Genomic DNA, 15,575 nt, shown 5'->3' with positions numbered 1-15,575 from the left:
AGTCACCCCTCCTAGTATCCCCTTCTTTGGCTAGATGTCATTTTTTTGACTGATTACGCTCCTGTGAAGTGTCTTTGGATGTTTTACGACATTGAAGGTACTATACATATTCAAAGATTACTACTGACATCCACTTTCAACAAATCCACTACAAAACCATACCTTTTAAAAAAATTTTAATTCACCCGAGTACAGTATCTCAACATTGCCTCAATTGTAAATCTTCCTCACACATCTAGAGAATGTGTAAACTGTATGACGATTCATCTGAACCTTTGAATCATGTTTCACAATTATATGTAAACTGATTTTCAAGATGCCAAACTAAAAATTGCTGTACTTTGAATACATAAAACAAAGAGCAATTTACACAATGCTGCAAAGCTTCTACAAGATGTGGATTAATAAACCATTATGATTTTAAATCACATTCTGTCAAAATAGTACTATTTCAAGTTCAGGCATCATAAAGCTGCTCTGTGGGTGTAATGTCTGACAGTCAAAAAGACCGTTATATATATATATTTTTTTAGAAAACTGCTCATTATGGCTGCAAACATGCAAGATTTTTCAACATGTCTAAATGGAGTTTTATAAATTCCTTTGAATGATATAGTTGGCAAAATGGTCAGTAAACACTGGTGCACTAAATCTGATGCATATCAAAATGTGAATTATGCAAAATGGGGCAAATATGCCTTTAGCCATTCTATTAAGTACTAGATAATGTAGTCTACTCCTAATTCAAAGCCATTTAATTGAATTATCTGATAATTCGAATTACTGTACAATTCAATTTTTTTTTAAGCACAAGAAACCTTTGAACTATCAGTGGATAGTAGAAAATAGATTTCAGAAGAATTTTTAGATAATGCCTGTTTGTCAATTTGCTTCCAGGGCACTTGGTTAGATTTATGTTGAGTACTATGGACATGGTTAGAATGACTGCATACAAAAAAAAGACTTTTGATGCCTGAAATCTAGATTATGTAAGCCAACGAACAGGAATATCATTTCCTTATGTACTTTCTAGTTTGGAATACCCAAATATTTCAAATATAGACTGTGGGAAGTAGGAATTAAGACGAAAGGATTTATTTTCAGCTTTTGGCATCATGGTTTAAAACAAAAATAACACTCCCTACTTTACTATCAACTATTTTTTAAGGGCAAGACTTCCTTTTTTTCCCCCTGTTCTTCCCAAGCCACGCACTAGCCTTGCTGAAAGGAAGAACAGGTTGATAAGTTGCTTCCCAGGACTTCTTCATTGCTACTGTGAATTGTCTGATAAAAGTTGTATAATTACAGTGCAAGGAGGATCCTCCCTCCTTGTGAAGAAACACATGACTTCACTCAGCAGTTCCCATACCAACATGGCCGAGCAGTACGTGGGGTAGAATATCTGTGGATCTGCATCCTTCCAATCTGTAGTCCTGAACTTTAGTGTTCCCACATAATGTGCCATTTAATTTTTTTTAAAATTCTGTACCATGTACTTGGTAGTCCCGTAGTCCCTGTAATAGCTAACTTAAAAATGTCCACGGTCAGTTATGCACAAACATGTTGAGGCATTGCTTTTAAAACCTTATTGAATATGAATCTAAAATCTACCTTAAAGGCTTGTTCAGACATTATTTAATCTTTTAAAATATGAATATCATAACAACGCTTTTATATTGAGAGTGTTGTAAATAGAACTCTTTGGTGTATTCTCTACCAAATAAAAGATGCTCACCTGGTCCAACCGTAAAGCACCCCCATCAAACCTCTGCCTACGAAGATGTTTGGCGATGCTATGAAGGTTTACTACAGCAGTCTTTATTTCTGTAATACAGTGCTCAGGTGAAACAGGTGGTAGTTCTTCAGTTGTGAATATCTTTTCTGGATCCTCAATTATGCTTTGTGCATGATTATAACTCAGTTTTACGCAAGAGCGAATAATAGTTCGGCCATACCATTGACTAAGGATCTGCAAAATAAAATTTGAGAAACATAACTTTTTTTAAAATAAAAGTTTCATATTTATCCAGTGCCTCATCACATCGCTCAGAAATGGAATGACTAATGAAAAACATGCACACTTTAAAATATAACAAAACCTTATCCAATGAGCTTCTAAAACCATTAAGAGGGGAACAAAAGCAGTTGCTTTAATTTGCTCATTGAGACAAAGTAATCAATTTGTTTCTGTTTGTAGATGCTCTCTTTCTGTACGCACTACTGTTTTCATATTACAACAGATTATTTCTTTGATTCAATAAAGATACATCTATGAAGTCATTATAAAATGTACAAATATTCTCTTCAAATAAAATACACACCATATATATTTGTATGCATTAATGATGATCCAAACCTTTCTTGTATACAGTTTGAGGCTTCACAAATGCATGGACTAAAATTTTGATTGTCAAGCTGCAAGATGCACGGTTCTTTTAAAATTAGCACTGACATTTTAAGGCTACAATCTGCCAGTTTGGTTTTAAAATCTATCAAGACTTATGCCTTTGTAGGTCAAGATCCATTTTAAAAAGATATAAATATCATGCAAATTACAAATATAAACAATTTAAAATAGGTACTAGATTCAGTTTTTGCACTGAAGTTGACATGAAAGAAAGCAGAATCGGTGGCAGGCCTAGGAGGATGTGGCCTGACTTGCTCCTGACCTGACCAATTCCAGGCTTCACGCAGCACCCCTTCTATCCCCAGTTCCAGTTCCCAGGCCTGAAGCCAGTTTTTTTAAGCGCGACATTTGGTGGGATATGGGGTAGGTGCACAGCGGCTAGAAATGGGTCATATGGCATGGACACATAATTGACTAGATGTCAGCCGTGGCTCAGCGGTAGCACTCTCGTCTCCGCATCTGAAGGTTGTGGGTTCAAGTCCCACTCCAGGGACTTGATCACAAAATCTAGGCTGACACACCAGTGCAGTACAGAGGGGGCATGTTAAACCCTATCAGGCAGACATAAAAGATCCCATGGCACTATTACGAAGAGAAGCAGGGGAGTCCTGGCCAATATTTGTCCCTTAACCAACATCACTAAAAAGAAAACGATTACCTGGTCGTTACCTCATTGCTGTTTGTGGGACCTTGCAAATTGGCTGCTGCGTTTTCTAGATTACAACTGTGACGACACTTCAAAAGTACTTAATTGTCTGTAAAGTGCTTTGGGACGTCCTGAGGTTGTGAAAAACGCTAAATAGATGCAAGTTCTTTCACTGCTATCCAACATTTGCCACTTTTTAGTCCTTTGGCACAATTCACACCTCCAAAAGTTTTTAGAAAATTATGCCTAAGGCATAATTATACCTAATGTATTTTTAGTCCCATTCATTTTTTAAAAAAAACCCTCGTCATGGCTCTGCTATATCCTCAGGTACTCCTACAGTCCTGCTTCCACTTTCCTCTGTAAAACTGATGTGAAATCAGTTCAGATCAGATGACATATCTCCACTATTCCAGCACTCTCAAGTACGAGATGACCCCCTTCATCTCAAAGTGGTCACACCCTTGTTCCTCTTATTTGCTCAAAAATGCGCTTCTTGTTTCCCTTCCTGTTCCTGAGGAGTTTCTCTGTACATTACAAATGACTGCCCTGATTCCTTTATACTGTTTTAAGTAGTGCATTTTGAAAGTTTTTTTTAAAATCACAGAGAAAGAGATAACAGGTCAAGCATTTTGTATTTTTTTTTGTAAAATTCTGTTTTAGGTGTTTGATTTAGCAGTTCAGAATTACTCTAATGATGCTGTTCCTGATAGGTGAGCAGTTTTAAGTTGAATGTTCTGTATATCAAGTTGCTTGCATATTTCCTAGACATGTCTGAAGTGACAACTCCCTTTGTTTTCAATGTTGCTACTTCAGATTCCTTCCGATCGGTAGTGTTCTGGAGTGGGCTAGGAACAAGGAGGGGACTCAACCCAGTGTTTCTTTTTAAATATCAAGGATAATTTTTTTGACCATGTATTTTTTAAATATAAACTGGGAGTTAACTTCCACCAACAGCTATTCTTTCTATACTTCCTTTTAATGAGTGGCAATGTTGTGATATTTTGTTGCATTTGAGTTTTAGCCAGCTTTTTTTTGGTCTGATGAAATCAGTATAAACTTTCCAGAGAGTATGGCGTAAAAAAAAAGTTTTTGTTAAACTACTAGGAATAGAGCAGGTTCAAACCTGAAATTGATTTAAACATAGCTAAATGAAGTTGATTCACTGGACTAACTAAACACACTTGTGCACTTGGTGTCCCATTTGGGCAGGCAAAGAATTATTAAATTGCAACTATTCACAAATTCCAGTATAGAATACAATATCATCAAGACCATTATTTTCTTTAACTGTTCAGTTAGGTTCCAACAAGTAGGACTGCACTTGCTATGCTACAACAAATATAACAGCTGAACATACAAATAGCAATCATCTTGGGCAAATCACTGATATCACAAGTTCAGCATGCCTACAATAATAATGCTGTTAAGGCAAGCAAAAGAGATCAGCACAATGAAATTGGGAAAGGAAAATGCAGTTTTAAGCCAATATAAACCCTACTAATATAGAGGTATACATTGAAAGGAAAAACGCCATTAAATTCTTTTTAAAAAGTCGAATCTTCATAATATTGCAATTGCCATGATTTTTATTTGAAGCTTTTGAAAATAGAACATGCTGAAATGACATTTCCCTCCCACTCCCAATTTGCAAGCAAAGCCAAGATAATGTTCATGATGTGGAGATGCCGGTGATGGACTGGGGTGGACAAACGTAAGGAATCTTACAACACCAGGTTATAGTCCAACAATTTTATTTTAAAATTTTAAAAAGGAGATAATCTCCGAAAGCTTGTGATTTTAAAATAAAATTGTTGGACTATAACCTGGTGTTGTAAGATTCCTTACAAGATAATGTTCAGCAGACTATTCACCATGGGGGCATCATAGCTGAGCCTGATCCTGCCCTCAATGAATATATCTATCCAAAATATATTAAAAATCTTATCTGTGCACATTTCCCGTCTACAAACCTTACCTGTTGTCACATTGTTGATTTTACCATTATAAATTCCTATGTCCACATTTATAATGGCAACCACCTATGTAAACGCAATATTCTAATTGTAGAACCGAGCCACCAGAGGGTACTGCAATACCGTTTCTCCACAAATCGCTTAAAATGTTTTCTAAAAATTTTCAACCACCTTTCTTTTCTCATCAACTGAAATTTCCAAACTCCAAAATAACAGATGAAATAAATTTTTTTAAAATACATTTCACAATAACATGATTAAACTTATCCACTGAATTATCTATTTTATCTTAATTTAACATTTTCACTTGGAGGGCTCAGCTTCTCCAAAAAAACTGGACATAAACTTGATATTTTTGCCCAGAGCAGTGACACTGAGCTAAATTGACATTGTGCAGTCTGAGCATGTGCAGCATACACATTTTCCCCAGTCAGGTGTATTGATGGAATATCTTTACTTGTTTTATAGCAATTTCTTCAACTTATTTGAAAGGCAGGAGGGCAAACTTTAAAAACTTTATTCAAAGGAGCGGGGAGGTGGAAAATGGGGCAAGGAGCGGGGAGGGGGAAAATGGGGCAAGGAACATACACAAAGGGGAAGAGGATACGTGTAAAAGGACGGGGATGGGAGGCCTGTGGAAAAGAGAGGAGAGGTAGGCCCGTGTTAAAGAGAGGAGACATAGAAAAGAGAGGGAGGGGGCACACGGAAAAAAGTGGACACAAGAAAAGGGAGAAGGGCAGAGGTAAAAGTTTGGAAAATATTTCAATTGGGGGACAAAAAAAGTGACGGGGGCAGGAGACATGCCTCGGGGAAAAGGTAGACTGCAGAAAATGTAATCAGTGTGGGGCGAGGTGGTACAATCACCTATACTCCAACCAACCAACTCTATCCATCTGCTTCCCAAATCGTTGTAAGTTTTGCTATTCGATTTTATTTTATTATTTATTGTTAAATAAGAGTATATAAAAATTAAGGACAGAATGCATAACTTTAAAATGGGGCCTGAATTACATTGATGTGTCTTGTTCGAATTATCCCCCATTGTATAATCCGCTTGAAGTAAAGTCTACACTTGGTCTTGATAACCCGTGGGAGATAGAGATTAATTGATTTTGAAGCAAAGTACCTTTAATTATCACCTGTTATGTTGTCGTTATAACAGGCTCAAATTATCATCTCGTTATCACCTGCTGCAAAAATCAAAGACATTGAAATTATAGTCAAAAACCGTAACTACCTTTTTTCCCCAAAGTAATACACTACTATAGTGGTGAAATTATAATTGTTGGTTTGTAAGGAAGCAAAGGAGCTTGGATATCCGAGTTTTGATTTACATAAAATGGTGACTAGCAAAGTGGAAACTTTGTTGGGACAATCATGGATTGCCTTTCAATAATGGTGAACACGTTAACCTGAGGATGTCTCAGTCCCTGCAAGAACTGGGATGCACCGATTCAGAAGGCGTCTTGTCGCAATTATCTTGTCAAACACAGTAAGTTGCTGCTGGTACTTTATTAAAGATTATGGCATTGATCACTTAGACCGACCCGTAACTAAAACAAAAGCTTGGCTTCAATGGAAATGCAAGTAGCTGGTCTGGGCGATTGGTTTATCAAGGAAGCTTTTGATGAGATTCTATCAATGTCCCAACCAGGGATCAAACAGCATTTCTATGTGGTGCTGACACTGGGAAATGTGTGTGAGGATCATGTGTATTACAAGGCTGCTTTGTTGAGGCCAATTTAAGTACTATGCTCCTTATGCTTTGTGTAATATTACATGAGAAAATAAAGTGGATATTCTGTTGTGCATTGGGTCTTTTTAGTGAAAGAATTCATACATAATCAGATAACCAAGGGGAACCCAGAACCTACACTGAAGAATTTATTCTCCCATTAAATTTCTACTGCTTATGATATCCTTTTTCAATTTGTGGATTGCCCATCCAAGAATCCAAAGTGAACCCAGCAATAATAGAAATAATAGGCCAAATAATCCACTTGATATCCGATGACGAAACAGAGAATGAGCTACCCAATTAATTACAAGTTTGTCCATGTACTAAAAAAACTAGTGATTTTTGCATCACCCAAGGTTTGTGTGGTATGCTGCATACTACTATTGAGAGAAACATTAAGTGCTGGTGATACAACCAAAGAATATGCTCATCAGTTCAGGTAATCAGATCTGTATTACAATGAACCAACCCTACAACCCATTTACTGTGAAGCATCAAAAATAAATCCTTTGCTGCCTCAAAGTTCTAGACAATTTTACAACACCAAGTTATAGTCCAACAAATTTATTTTAAATTTCACAAGCTTTCGGAGGCTTCCTCCTTCCTCAGGTGAATGTTGTGGAAATGAAATCTTCGAATCCTATGCATTTATAAATCACAGAACAATACCTGGTGATTACTGCCCGTTGCCAAGGCAATCACAGTGAGCAGACAGAGAGGTGTCACCCACAAAGCCACCGAAGAGGAAAGAGTCACACTGGACTCCTCCAGAGGGTCGCTGCCCTCAGCTTGACATGTATGCTCAAGCTGTCAGGAAATGCGTCTATGACAGATTCATCAGCCGCACTCAGAAGACAGTCCAGAATGTCACCCGAGCAAAACGCAACGCCATCAAAGCTCTCAAGACCAACCGCAACATCGTCATCAAACCAGCGGACAAAGGAGGAGCCATCGTCAGACAGAACAGAACGGACTACTGCAAAGAAGCATACCGACAACTGGACAACCAGGAACACTACAGACGGTTACCCACAGATCCGACCAAAGAACACACCCACCAGCTCAACAAACTGATCAAGACCTTCGATCCAGACCTTCAAAGCATCCTACGCGCTCTCATCCCACGTACTCCCCGCGTGGGAGACTTCTACTGCCTCCCAAAGATACACAAAGCCAACACACCCGGACGTCCTATCGTATCAGGCAACGGAACCCTGTGTGAGAACCTCTCTGGATACATCGAGGGCATCCTGAAACCCATCGTGCAGGGAACCCCCAGCTTCTGTCGCGACACTACAGACTTTCTACAAAAACTCAGTACCCACGGACCTGTTGAACCAGGAACACTTCTCACCACGATGGACATCTCGGCACTCTACACCAGTATCCCTCACGATGACGGCATCGCTCAATACTCAACACCAACAACAGCCAATCTCCAGACGCCATCCTACAACTCATCTGCTTCATCCTGGATCACAATGTCTTCACCTTCGATAACCAGTTCTTCACCCAAACACACGGAACAGCCATGGGGACCAAATTTGCACCCCAATACGCCAACATTTTCATGCACAAGTTCGAGCAGGACTTCTTCACTGCACAGGACCTCTAACCAACACGATACACCAGATACATCGACGACATTTTCTTTCTATGGACCCACGGTGAGGAATCACTAAAGAGACTACACGATAACATCAACAAGTTCCATCCCACCATCAAGCTCACCATGGACCACTCCTCAGAATCAGTTTCTTTCTTGGACACACGAATCTCCATCAAAGACGGGCACCTCAGCACCTCACTCTACTGTAAGCTCACGGACAACCTCACGATGCTCCACTTTTCCAGCTTCCACCCTAACCACGTCAAAGAGGCCATCCCCTATGGACAGGCCCTGCGAATACACAGGGTCTGCTCAGACGAGGAGGAACGCGATGGACACGTACAGACGCTGAAAGACGCCCTAGTAAGAACGGGATATGACGCTCGACTCATCGATCGACAGTTCAGACAGGCCACAGCGAAAAATCGCGTAGACCTCCTCAGAAGACTAACACGGGACGCAACCAACAGAGTACCCTTTGTCGTCCAGTACTTCCCCGGAGCGGAGAAACTACACCAGGTTCTCCGCAGCCTTCAACGTGTCATCAATGATGACGAACACCTCGCTATGGCCATCCCCACACCTCCACTACTCGCCTTTAAACAGCCACCCAACCTCAAACAAACCATCGTTCGCAGCAAATTACCCAGCCTTCAGGAGAACAGCGTCCACGACACCACACAACCCTGCCACGGTAACCTCTGCAAGACATGCCAGATCATCGACACAGATACCACCATCACACGAGAGGACACCACCCACCAGGTGCACGGTTCATACTCCTGTGACTCGGCCAACGTTGTCTATCTCATACGTTGGAGGAAAGGATGCCCCAGAGCATGGTACATTGGCGAGACCATGCAGACGCTGCGACAATGGATGAACGGACACCGCGCAACAATCGCCAGACAGGAAGGTTCCCTCCCAGTCGGGGAACACTTCAGCAGTCAAGGACATTCAGCCACCGACCTTCGGGTAAGCATACTCCAAGGCGGCCTTCGAGACACACGACAACGCAAAATCGTCGAGCAGAAATTGATAGCCAAGTTGCGCACCCATGAGGACGGCCTCAACCGGGATCTTGGGTTCATGTCACGCTACACGTAACCCCACCAGCGAACAAATGTTATTTTTTAATATAACGGGTCATTTGCTGTCTTCCTTCTGGATGTCTCTATGTCTCTGCCTATCTCTCTCGTTTTTTTGGGGTGTTTGTATATTCGGTGGCCTTGTAGGTGACACCTCTTTGTCTGCTCACTGTGATTGCCTTGGCAACGGGCAGTAATCACCAGGTATTGTTCTGTGATTTATAAATGCGTAGGATTCGAAGATTTCATTTCCACAACATTCACCTGAGGAAGGAGGAAGCCTCCGAAAGCTTGTGAAATTTAAAATAAATTTGTTGGACTATAACTTGGTGTTGTAAAATTGTTTACAATTGTCAACCCCAGTCCATCACCGGCATCTCCACATCAAAGTTCTAGCTCCAGCCTTTACAAACCAGATAAAAGGATTCCTTCTGCTGCAGCTGGCAATCACCAATGATCAAATTCACCTGGAAACAATGGCTGTGCTGAAGCACCTCATTAACACCATTCCTTTGTGCTTGGAAAGTGACGCGAATCAGATTCTGAACAGCATGAAACTACCAGTTCCAGATAATAATAAGAAAATGAAGAGAATATTTGCCCAGGCAATATATATTATGGACAGTCTCAGTTACCTTGAGCTAGAAGCAAGACAGGAAATGGTGGAATTTATTATCTGACAGTGTGCCCTGCCTGCTGAGGATGGACAAAGAAAACAGGGAAACACAGCGGAGCTCTGCAACTGCAGATGTGGTTGCGGGCCAAAATTTAAGGATACTGTGCAAAGAATAGATGAAGGTTGAGGTCAAGGACAATAAAGTTAAGTTTGATCAATACTGTAGCCCCGTTTCACAGAGCTATCCAATCCAAGAATAGCTACAATTTCACCAGAAAGGCTGAATTGCTGACGTAAAAACAGGAACTCATCAAGGTTGAGCCAACAGACACAATGAGGACTTCCATTCGAAAGTCTGTCCTGGATGCCTGTACGTCTCTCATGAAACCAGAGCCTCTATTAAATAACAGTAAATTAATTGAAGTATGCCTGAATACTGTTCTCAGCTTGTCATATTTGGAGGTTAGCAGTGCCAATGAAAGCACAATCATGGACATGACAGAAACACATATGCTTCAGAATGAACCAATAACCTCTTAGCAGGACCATCTGAAGCAATTCTTACTTTTGGAGTTGTCATCTGATGGGATTCAGTCTATCTTTAAGAACATGGAGATTTGGATACAATCCACAAAGGACAATTGAACAAGGAAAAGCAATGGAGACTCCGTTACAGTTGTTGGTGTTTTACCTGGAAAAATATGACTAACAATAAGATTCCATCCAATTATAAACTACTGTGTCCAGTTCTTGTCTCCTCATATGGTGGGTGATATTGAGGCTTTGGAAAGGGAGCAGAGGAGGGCCACCAGATTAATTCACAGTTTGAAGCATCTTAGTTGCCAAGATAGGCTAAAAGAGCTGGGACTCTACACTTTAGAGAAGCATAGACTTAGGAGTGATTTAATCGAGGTTTATAACATGATGAAGGGAATATATTGTGTTTGAGTAGGCAATTTGTTCCAATACTTAGGGTCACAATTTTAAGTTGTATAAAGCTATATCTAGGTCATATATCAGGAGGTGGTTCTTTTCCCAGAAAATAGTGGACCTCTGGAACAGGCTGACGGCTCGTGCAGTGGACATTTCTGGCTGGGGCGGAGATCACCTCGTCCAAAAGGTAAGTACTGCATAGCATTATCGAGGCCAGAGTGATCTCCTGGACTAGTTTCCATCGCCTAAGGGAGTTGGAGAGGAATTTCCCAGATTTTTTCTCCCCAAATTGGCCTGGGTTTTTAAATCTGGTTTTTCACCTCTCCCAGTGGATCACGTGGTTTCAAGTGGGGTGGGGCCTGTATATATTGTGATGCACAAGGTATCACAATTGTGTGGGACCGACTGGATGGACCAGACAGTCTTTTCCTGTCCATCAATGTTTGCATGTTTCTTTAACTTGGCAGCAATCAGATGCTTTGATACACAGTTCCATCACTTGTTGTAAGGGAACCAATTATTGAAAGCTTGTATGTACAACTTTATATCCAATTACGCTTTGAAGGGTTTCCTGAAGATCAGAAAAACATGGTAATGGAAGTTCTGAAAGTAATTCGAGTTGGGTTAAGTTGAGCATGCACTGATAAAATGTCAAAATGGCCCATGACAAGCTGAACACTACTCTTTACAATTTTTAAAAAGGACTTACAGACAAGCAATGCAACAATTCTTACATGGTTTCTATTGTTACAAATGTCATTCGGAAATATGGAGCTGGCCTTGAAGATGTCCCGAGAATAATGAAACCACTATGCAATTAAACACGGTCAATTACTCAGCAGGAGATAGAACATGCACCGACACATTCTATCTCCTTTCTGGCTTTACAAAATGTGCAAGCGGTTTTATCTCGTCTCCTCAGAGACTCTACTCCAGTTAGCAAGTATATTAGTGATATATGGAAATTAGGACTGCAGACTCATACACCAACCACAATCTCCATTAACTATTTACTAGATGTAAGGAATCTTACAACATCAGGTTACAGCATCAATACTCAACACCAACAACAGCCAATCTCCAGAAGCCATCCTACAACTCATCCGCTTCATCCTGGATCACAATGTCTTCACCTTCGATAACCAGTTCTTCACCCAAACACACGGGAACAGCCATGGGGACCAAATTCGCACCCCAATACGCCAACATTTTCATGCACAAGTTCGAGCAGGACTTCTTCACTGCACAGGACCTCCAACCAACACGATACACCAGATACATCGACGACATTTTCTTTCTATGGACCCACGGTGAGGAATCACTAAAGAGACTACACGATAACATCAACAAGTTCCATCCCACCATCAAGCTCACCATGGACCACTCCTCAGAATCAGTTTCTTTCTTGGACACACGAATCTCCATCAAAGACGGGCACCTCAGCACCTCATTCTACCGTAAGCCCACGGACAACCTCACGATGCTCCACTTTTCCAGCTTCCACCCTAACCACGTCAAAGAGGCCATCCCCTATGGACAGGCCCTGCGAATACACAGGGTCTGCTCAGACGAGGAGGAACGCGATGGACACCTACAGACGCTGAAAGACGCCCTCGTAAGAACGGGATATGACGCTCGACTCATCGATCGACAGTTCCGACGGGCCACAGCAAAAAATCGCATAGACCTCCTCAGGAGACTAACACGGGACGCAACCAACAGAGTACCCTTTGTCGTCCAGTACTTCCCCGGACCGGAGAAACTACGCCATGTTCTCCGCAGCCTTCAACATGTCATCAATGACGACGAACACCTCGCTATGGCCATCCCCACACCTCCACTACTCGCCTTTAAACAGCCACCCAACCTCAAACAGACCATAGTTCGCAGCAAATTACCCAGCCTTCAGGAGAACAGCGTCCACGACACCATACAACCCTGCCACGGCAACCTCTGCAAGACATGCCAGATCATCGACACAGGTACCACCATCACACGAGAGGACACCACCCACCAGGTACATGGTTCATACTCCTGTGACTCGGCCAACTTTGTCTACCTCATACGTTGCAGGAAAGGATGCCCCAGAGCATGGTGCATTGGCGAGACCATGCAGACACTGCGACAACGGATGAACGGACACCGCGCAACAATCGCCAAACAGGAGGGTTCCCTCCCAGTCGGGGAACACTTCAGCAGTCAAGGACATTCAGCCACCGACCTTCGGGTAAGCGTACTCCAAGGCGGCCTTCGAGACACACGACAACGCAAAATCGTCGAGCAGAAATTGATAGCCAAGTTCCGCACCCATGAGGACGGCCTCAACCGGGATCTTGGGTTCATGTCACGCTACACGTTACCCCACCAGCGAACAAATGTTATCTGTTTTTAATACAACGGGTCATTTGCTGTCTTTTCGATGTTTCTGCCTCTCTTTTTTTTTGGTGGTTTGTATATTCGGGGGATCTGTAGGTAACACCTGTCTGTCTGCACACTGATTGCCTTGGCAACGGGCAGTTGAAAACACTGTCTGTAATCACCAAGCATTGTTCTGTGATTTATAAATGCGACGGGTTCGAGGATTTCATATCCACATTCACCTGAGGAAGGAGGAAGCCTCCGAAAGCTTGTGAATTTCAAATAAAATTGCTGGACTATAACTTGGTGTTGTAAAATTGTTTACAATTGTCAACCCCAGTCCATCACCGGCATCTCCACATCAAGGTTATAGTCCAACAGTTTTATTTGAAAATCACAAGCTTTCGGAGGCTTTCTCCTTCGTCAGGTGAGTGTGGAATTCCTTGAAGGTTACCGCATATATAGTCAGAGATATAGTTCTCTGACTATATATGCGGTAACCTTCAAGGAATTCCACACTCACCTGACGAAGGAGAAAGCCTCCGAAAGCTTGTGATTTTCAAATAGAACTGTTGGACTATAACCTGGTGTTGTAAGATTCCTTACATTTGTCCACTCCAGTCCATCACCGGCATCTCCACATCATATTTACTGGATAACAGAGTTACTGTATGATGACAGCAAATAACCTGTCAAAAAAAATTGACAAATTCAGCAACCCGGAAGCCTTAAGTTGTTATCTGTGCTCTTCATAAAAATCATGTGTAACCCTGACTCAAACTATGATAAATATTCAGCATCCTTCTGATTCATCTCAGCTCTCCAGTGTCCTGGTCTGGTTCCCTAGGGGTTTTCTTGTGTTTTTTGAGGCAGGCTGAAGTTTTTCCTATCCTATGGAATTCTAACTTAGTTAAAATTTCTCCGCTGAGATACTTCAAGTCATCTTGATAGGGAAAAGTGTGATGACACAAACATACAAGAAATGGGAGGCTGGGATCTGATCAAGATTCCAGGAAGTTCAGGAAATCACCATGAAGGTATTATACTGCTGGCAAGCACAATGACCATGTGTGCATTGTTGAGCAATTCAGTCTAGATAGTGGGAGAATCAGATTTATATGAGTGGCACCGGAGAGGTCAAATAAATGGAGGGCAAAATTTGAAAAAGTGACACAGAGGAAGGAGCAGTGGAGTCCAAGGAATTTAAGTGTTTAATTTATTATCTACAGTCTAATTTTAATGTTATAGTTGATTATGGGGCTAATTAACTTAAAAATAATACATAAGAGGCAAGGGTAAAAACCAAACTATCAACTGTAAGTAAGTAAATAAACCTAAAGGATAAATATACCTTAAATAAATATATATCTAATAGGATAAATTTACTAAACTGAGCGGTAGAAGAAACTAATTTAACATTAAAGGCGATTCAGTTAGCACTAGAGATAAAGGGGGAATGAATATCTGGATAATTCACTCAAGAACATATAAAATTCTGATAGGGCTAGACAGACTGGATGCAGGGAGGATGTTTCCCCTGGCTGGGGGGTCCAGAACGAGGGGTCACAGTCTCAGGATACGGGGTAGGACATTTAGGACTGAGATGAGGAGAAATTTCTTCACGCAGAGGGTGGTGAACCTGTGGAATTCTTTACCACAGAAGGCTGTGGAGGCCAAGTCACTGAATGAATTTAAGAAGGATTTCTAGACACAAAAGGCATCAAGGGGTATGGGGAGAGAGCAGGAATATGGTATTGAGATAGAGGATCATCCCTGGTCATATTGAATGGCACTGCAGGCTCGAAGGGCCAAATGGCCTACTCCTGCTCCTATTTTCTATGTTTCTATGTAACACAGTCATAACACTTAGAAAGGTACAGGAAGAGGAGAATGTGACTGACAGTAAACTGGGATGAATTGTTAATGCATAAACCTACAGTCAAACAGTGGGAGGTATTTAAAGAAGTATTTGGTACAATACAAGACCAGTACATAACCCTAAGAGGCAAAAGCTCCACACGGTCAACAAGTGAGGTAAAGTAGTGAAAAGCTATAAGAGACTTACGCAATTGCAAAGAAAATTGGAAATCCAGTGGGTTAGGAGAGCTATAAAAAGCAACAAAGGGATACAAATAAAATATTAAGAGCTGCAAAAAGGGAATACGGAAGAAATACCTGCAGGGAGTATTAAGGCTAAGTAAAAG

General features: G+C 41.2%; 1 protein-coding gene and 1 long non-coding RNA gene across 7 annotated transcripts in view; one reads left to right on the top strand and one right to left on the bottom strand.

The window, feature by feature from the left end:
* Positions 1-15,575, bottom strand: part of dis3l2 (DIS3 like 3'-5' exoribonuclease 2) — a 289,590-nt gene that overhangs the window by 131,079 nt on the left and 142,936 nt on the right. For all 6 annotated transcript variants that reach the window (XM_067995258.1, XM_067995259.1, XM_067995261.1 and 3 more), the window contains one exon: positions 1,736-1,969. In XM_067995258.1, coding sequence (XP_067851359.1) covers positions 1,736-1,969 — 234 coding nt within the window. The remainder of the gene's footprint in view (positions 1-1,735; positions 1,970-15,575) is intronic.
* The window catches only part of LOC137331456 (uncharacterized), a 119,968-nt gene that overhangs the window by 90,310 nt on the left and 14,083 nt on the right, over positions 1-15,575 (top strand). The window lies entirely within an intron of this gene.

The sequence above is a fragment of the Heptranchias perlo genome, chromosome 13 (assembly GCF_035084215.1).
Source record: "Heptranchias perlo isolate sHepPer1 chromosome 13, sHepPer1.hap1, whole genome shotgun sequence".
Classification (NCBI taxonomy): Eukaryota; Metazoa; Chordata; class Chondrichthyes; order Hexanchiformes; family Hexanchidae; genus Heptranchias; species Heptranchias perlo.
Note: the sequence above shows the minus strand (reverse complement) of the source record. Positions and strands in the feature narration are given on the sequence as shown.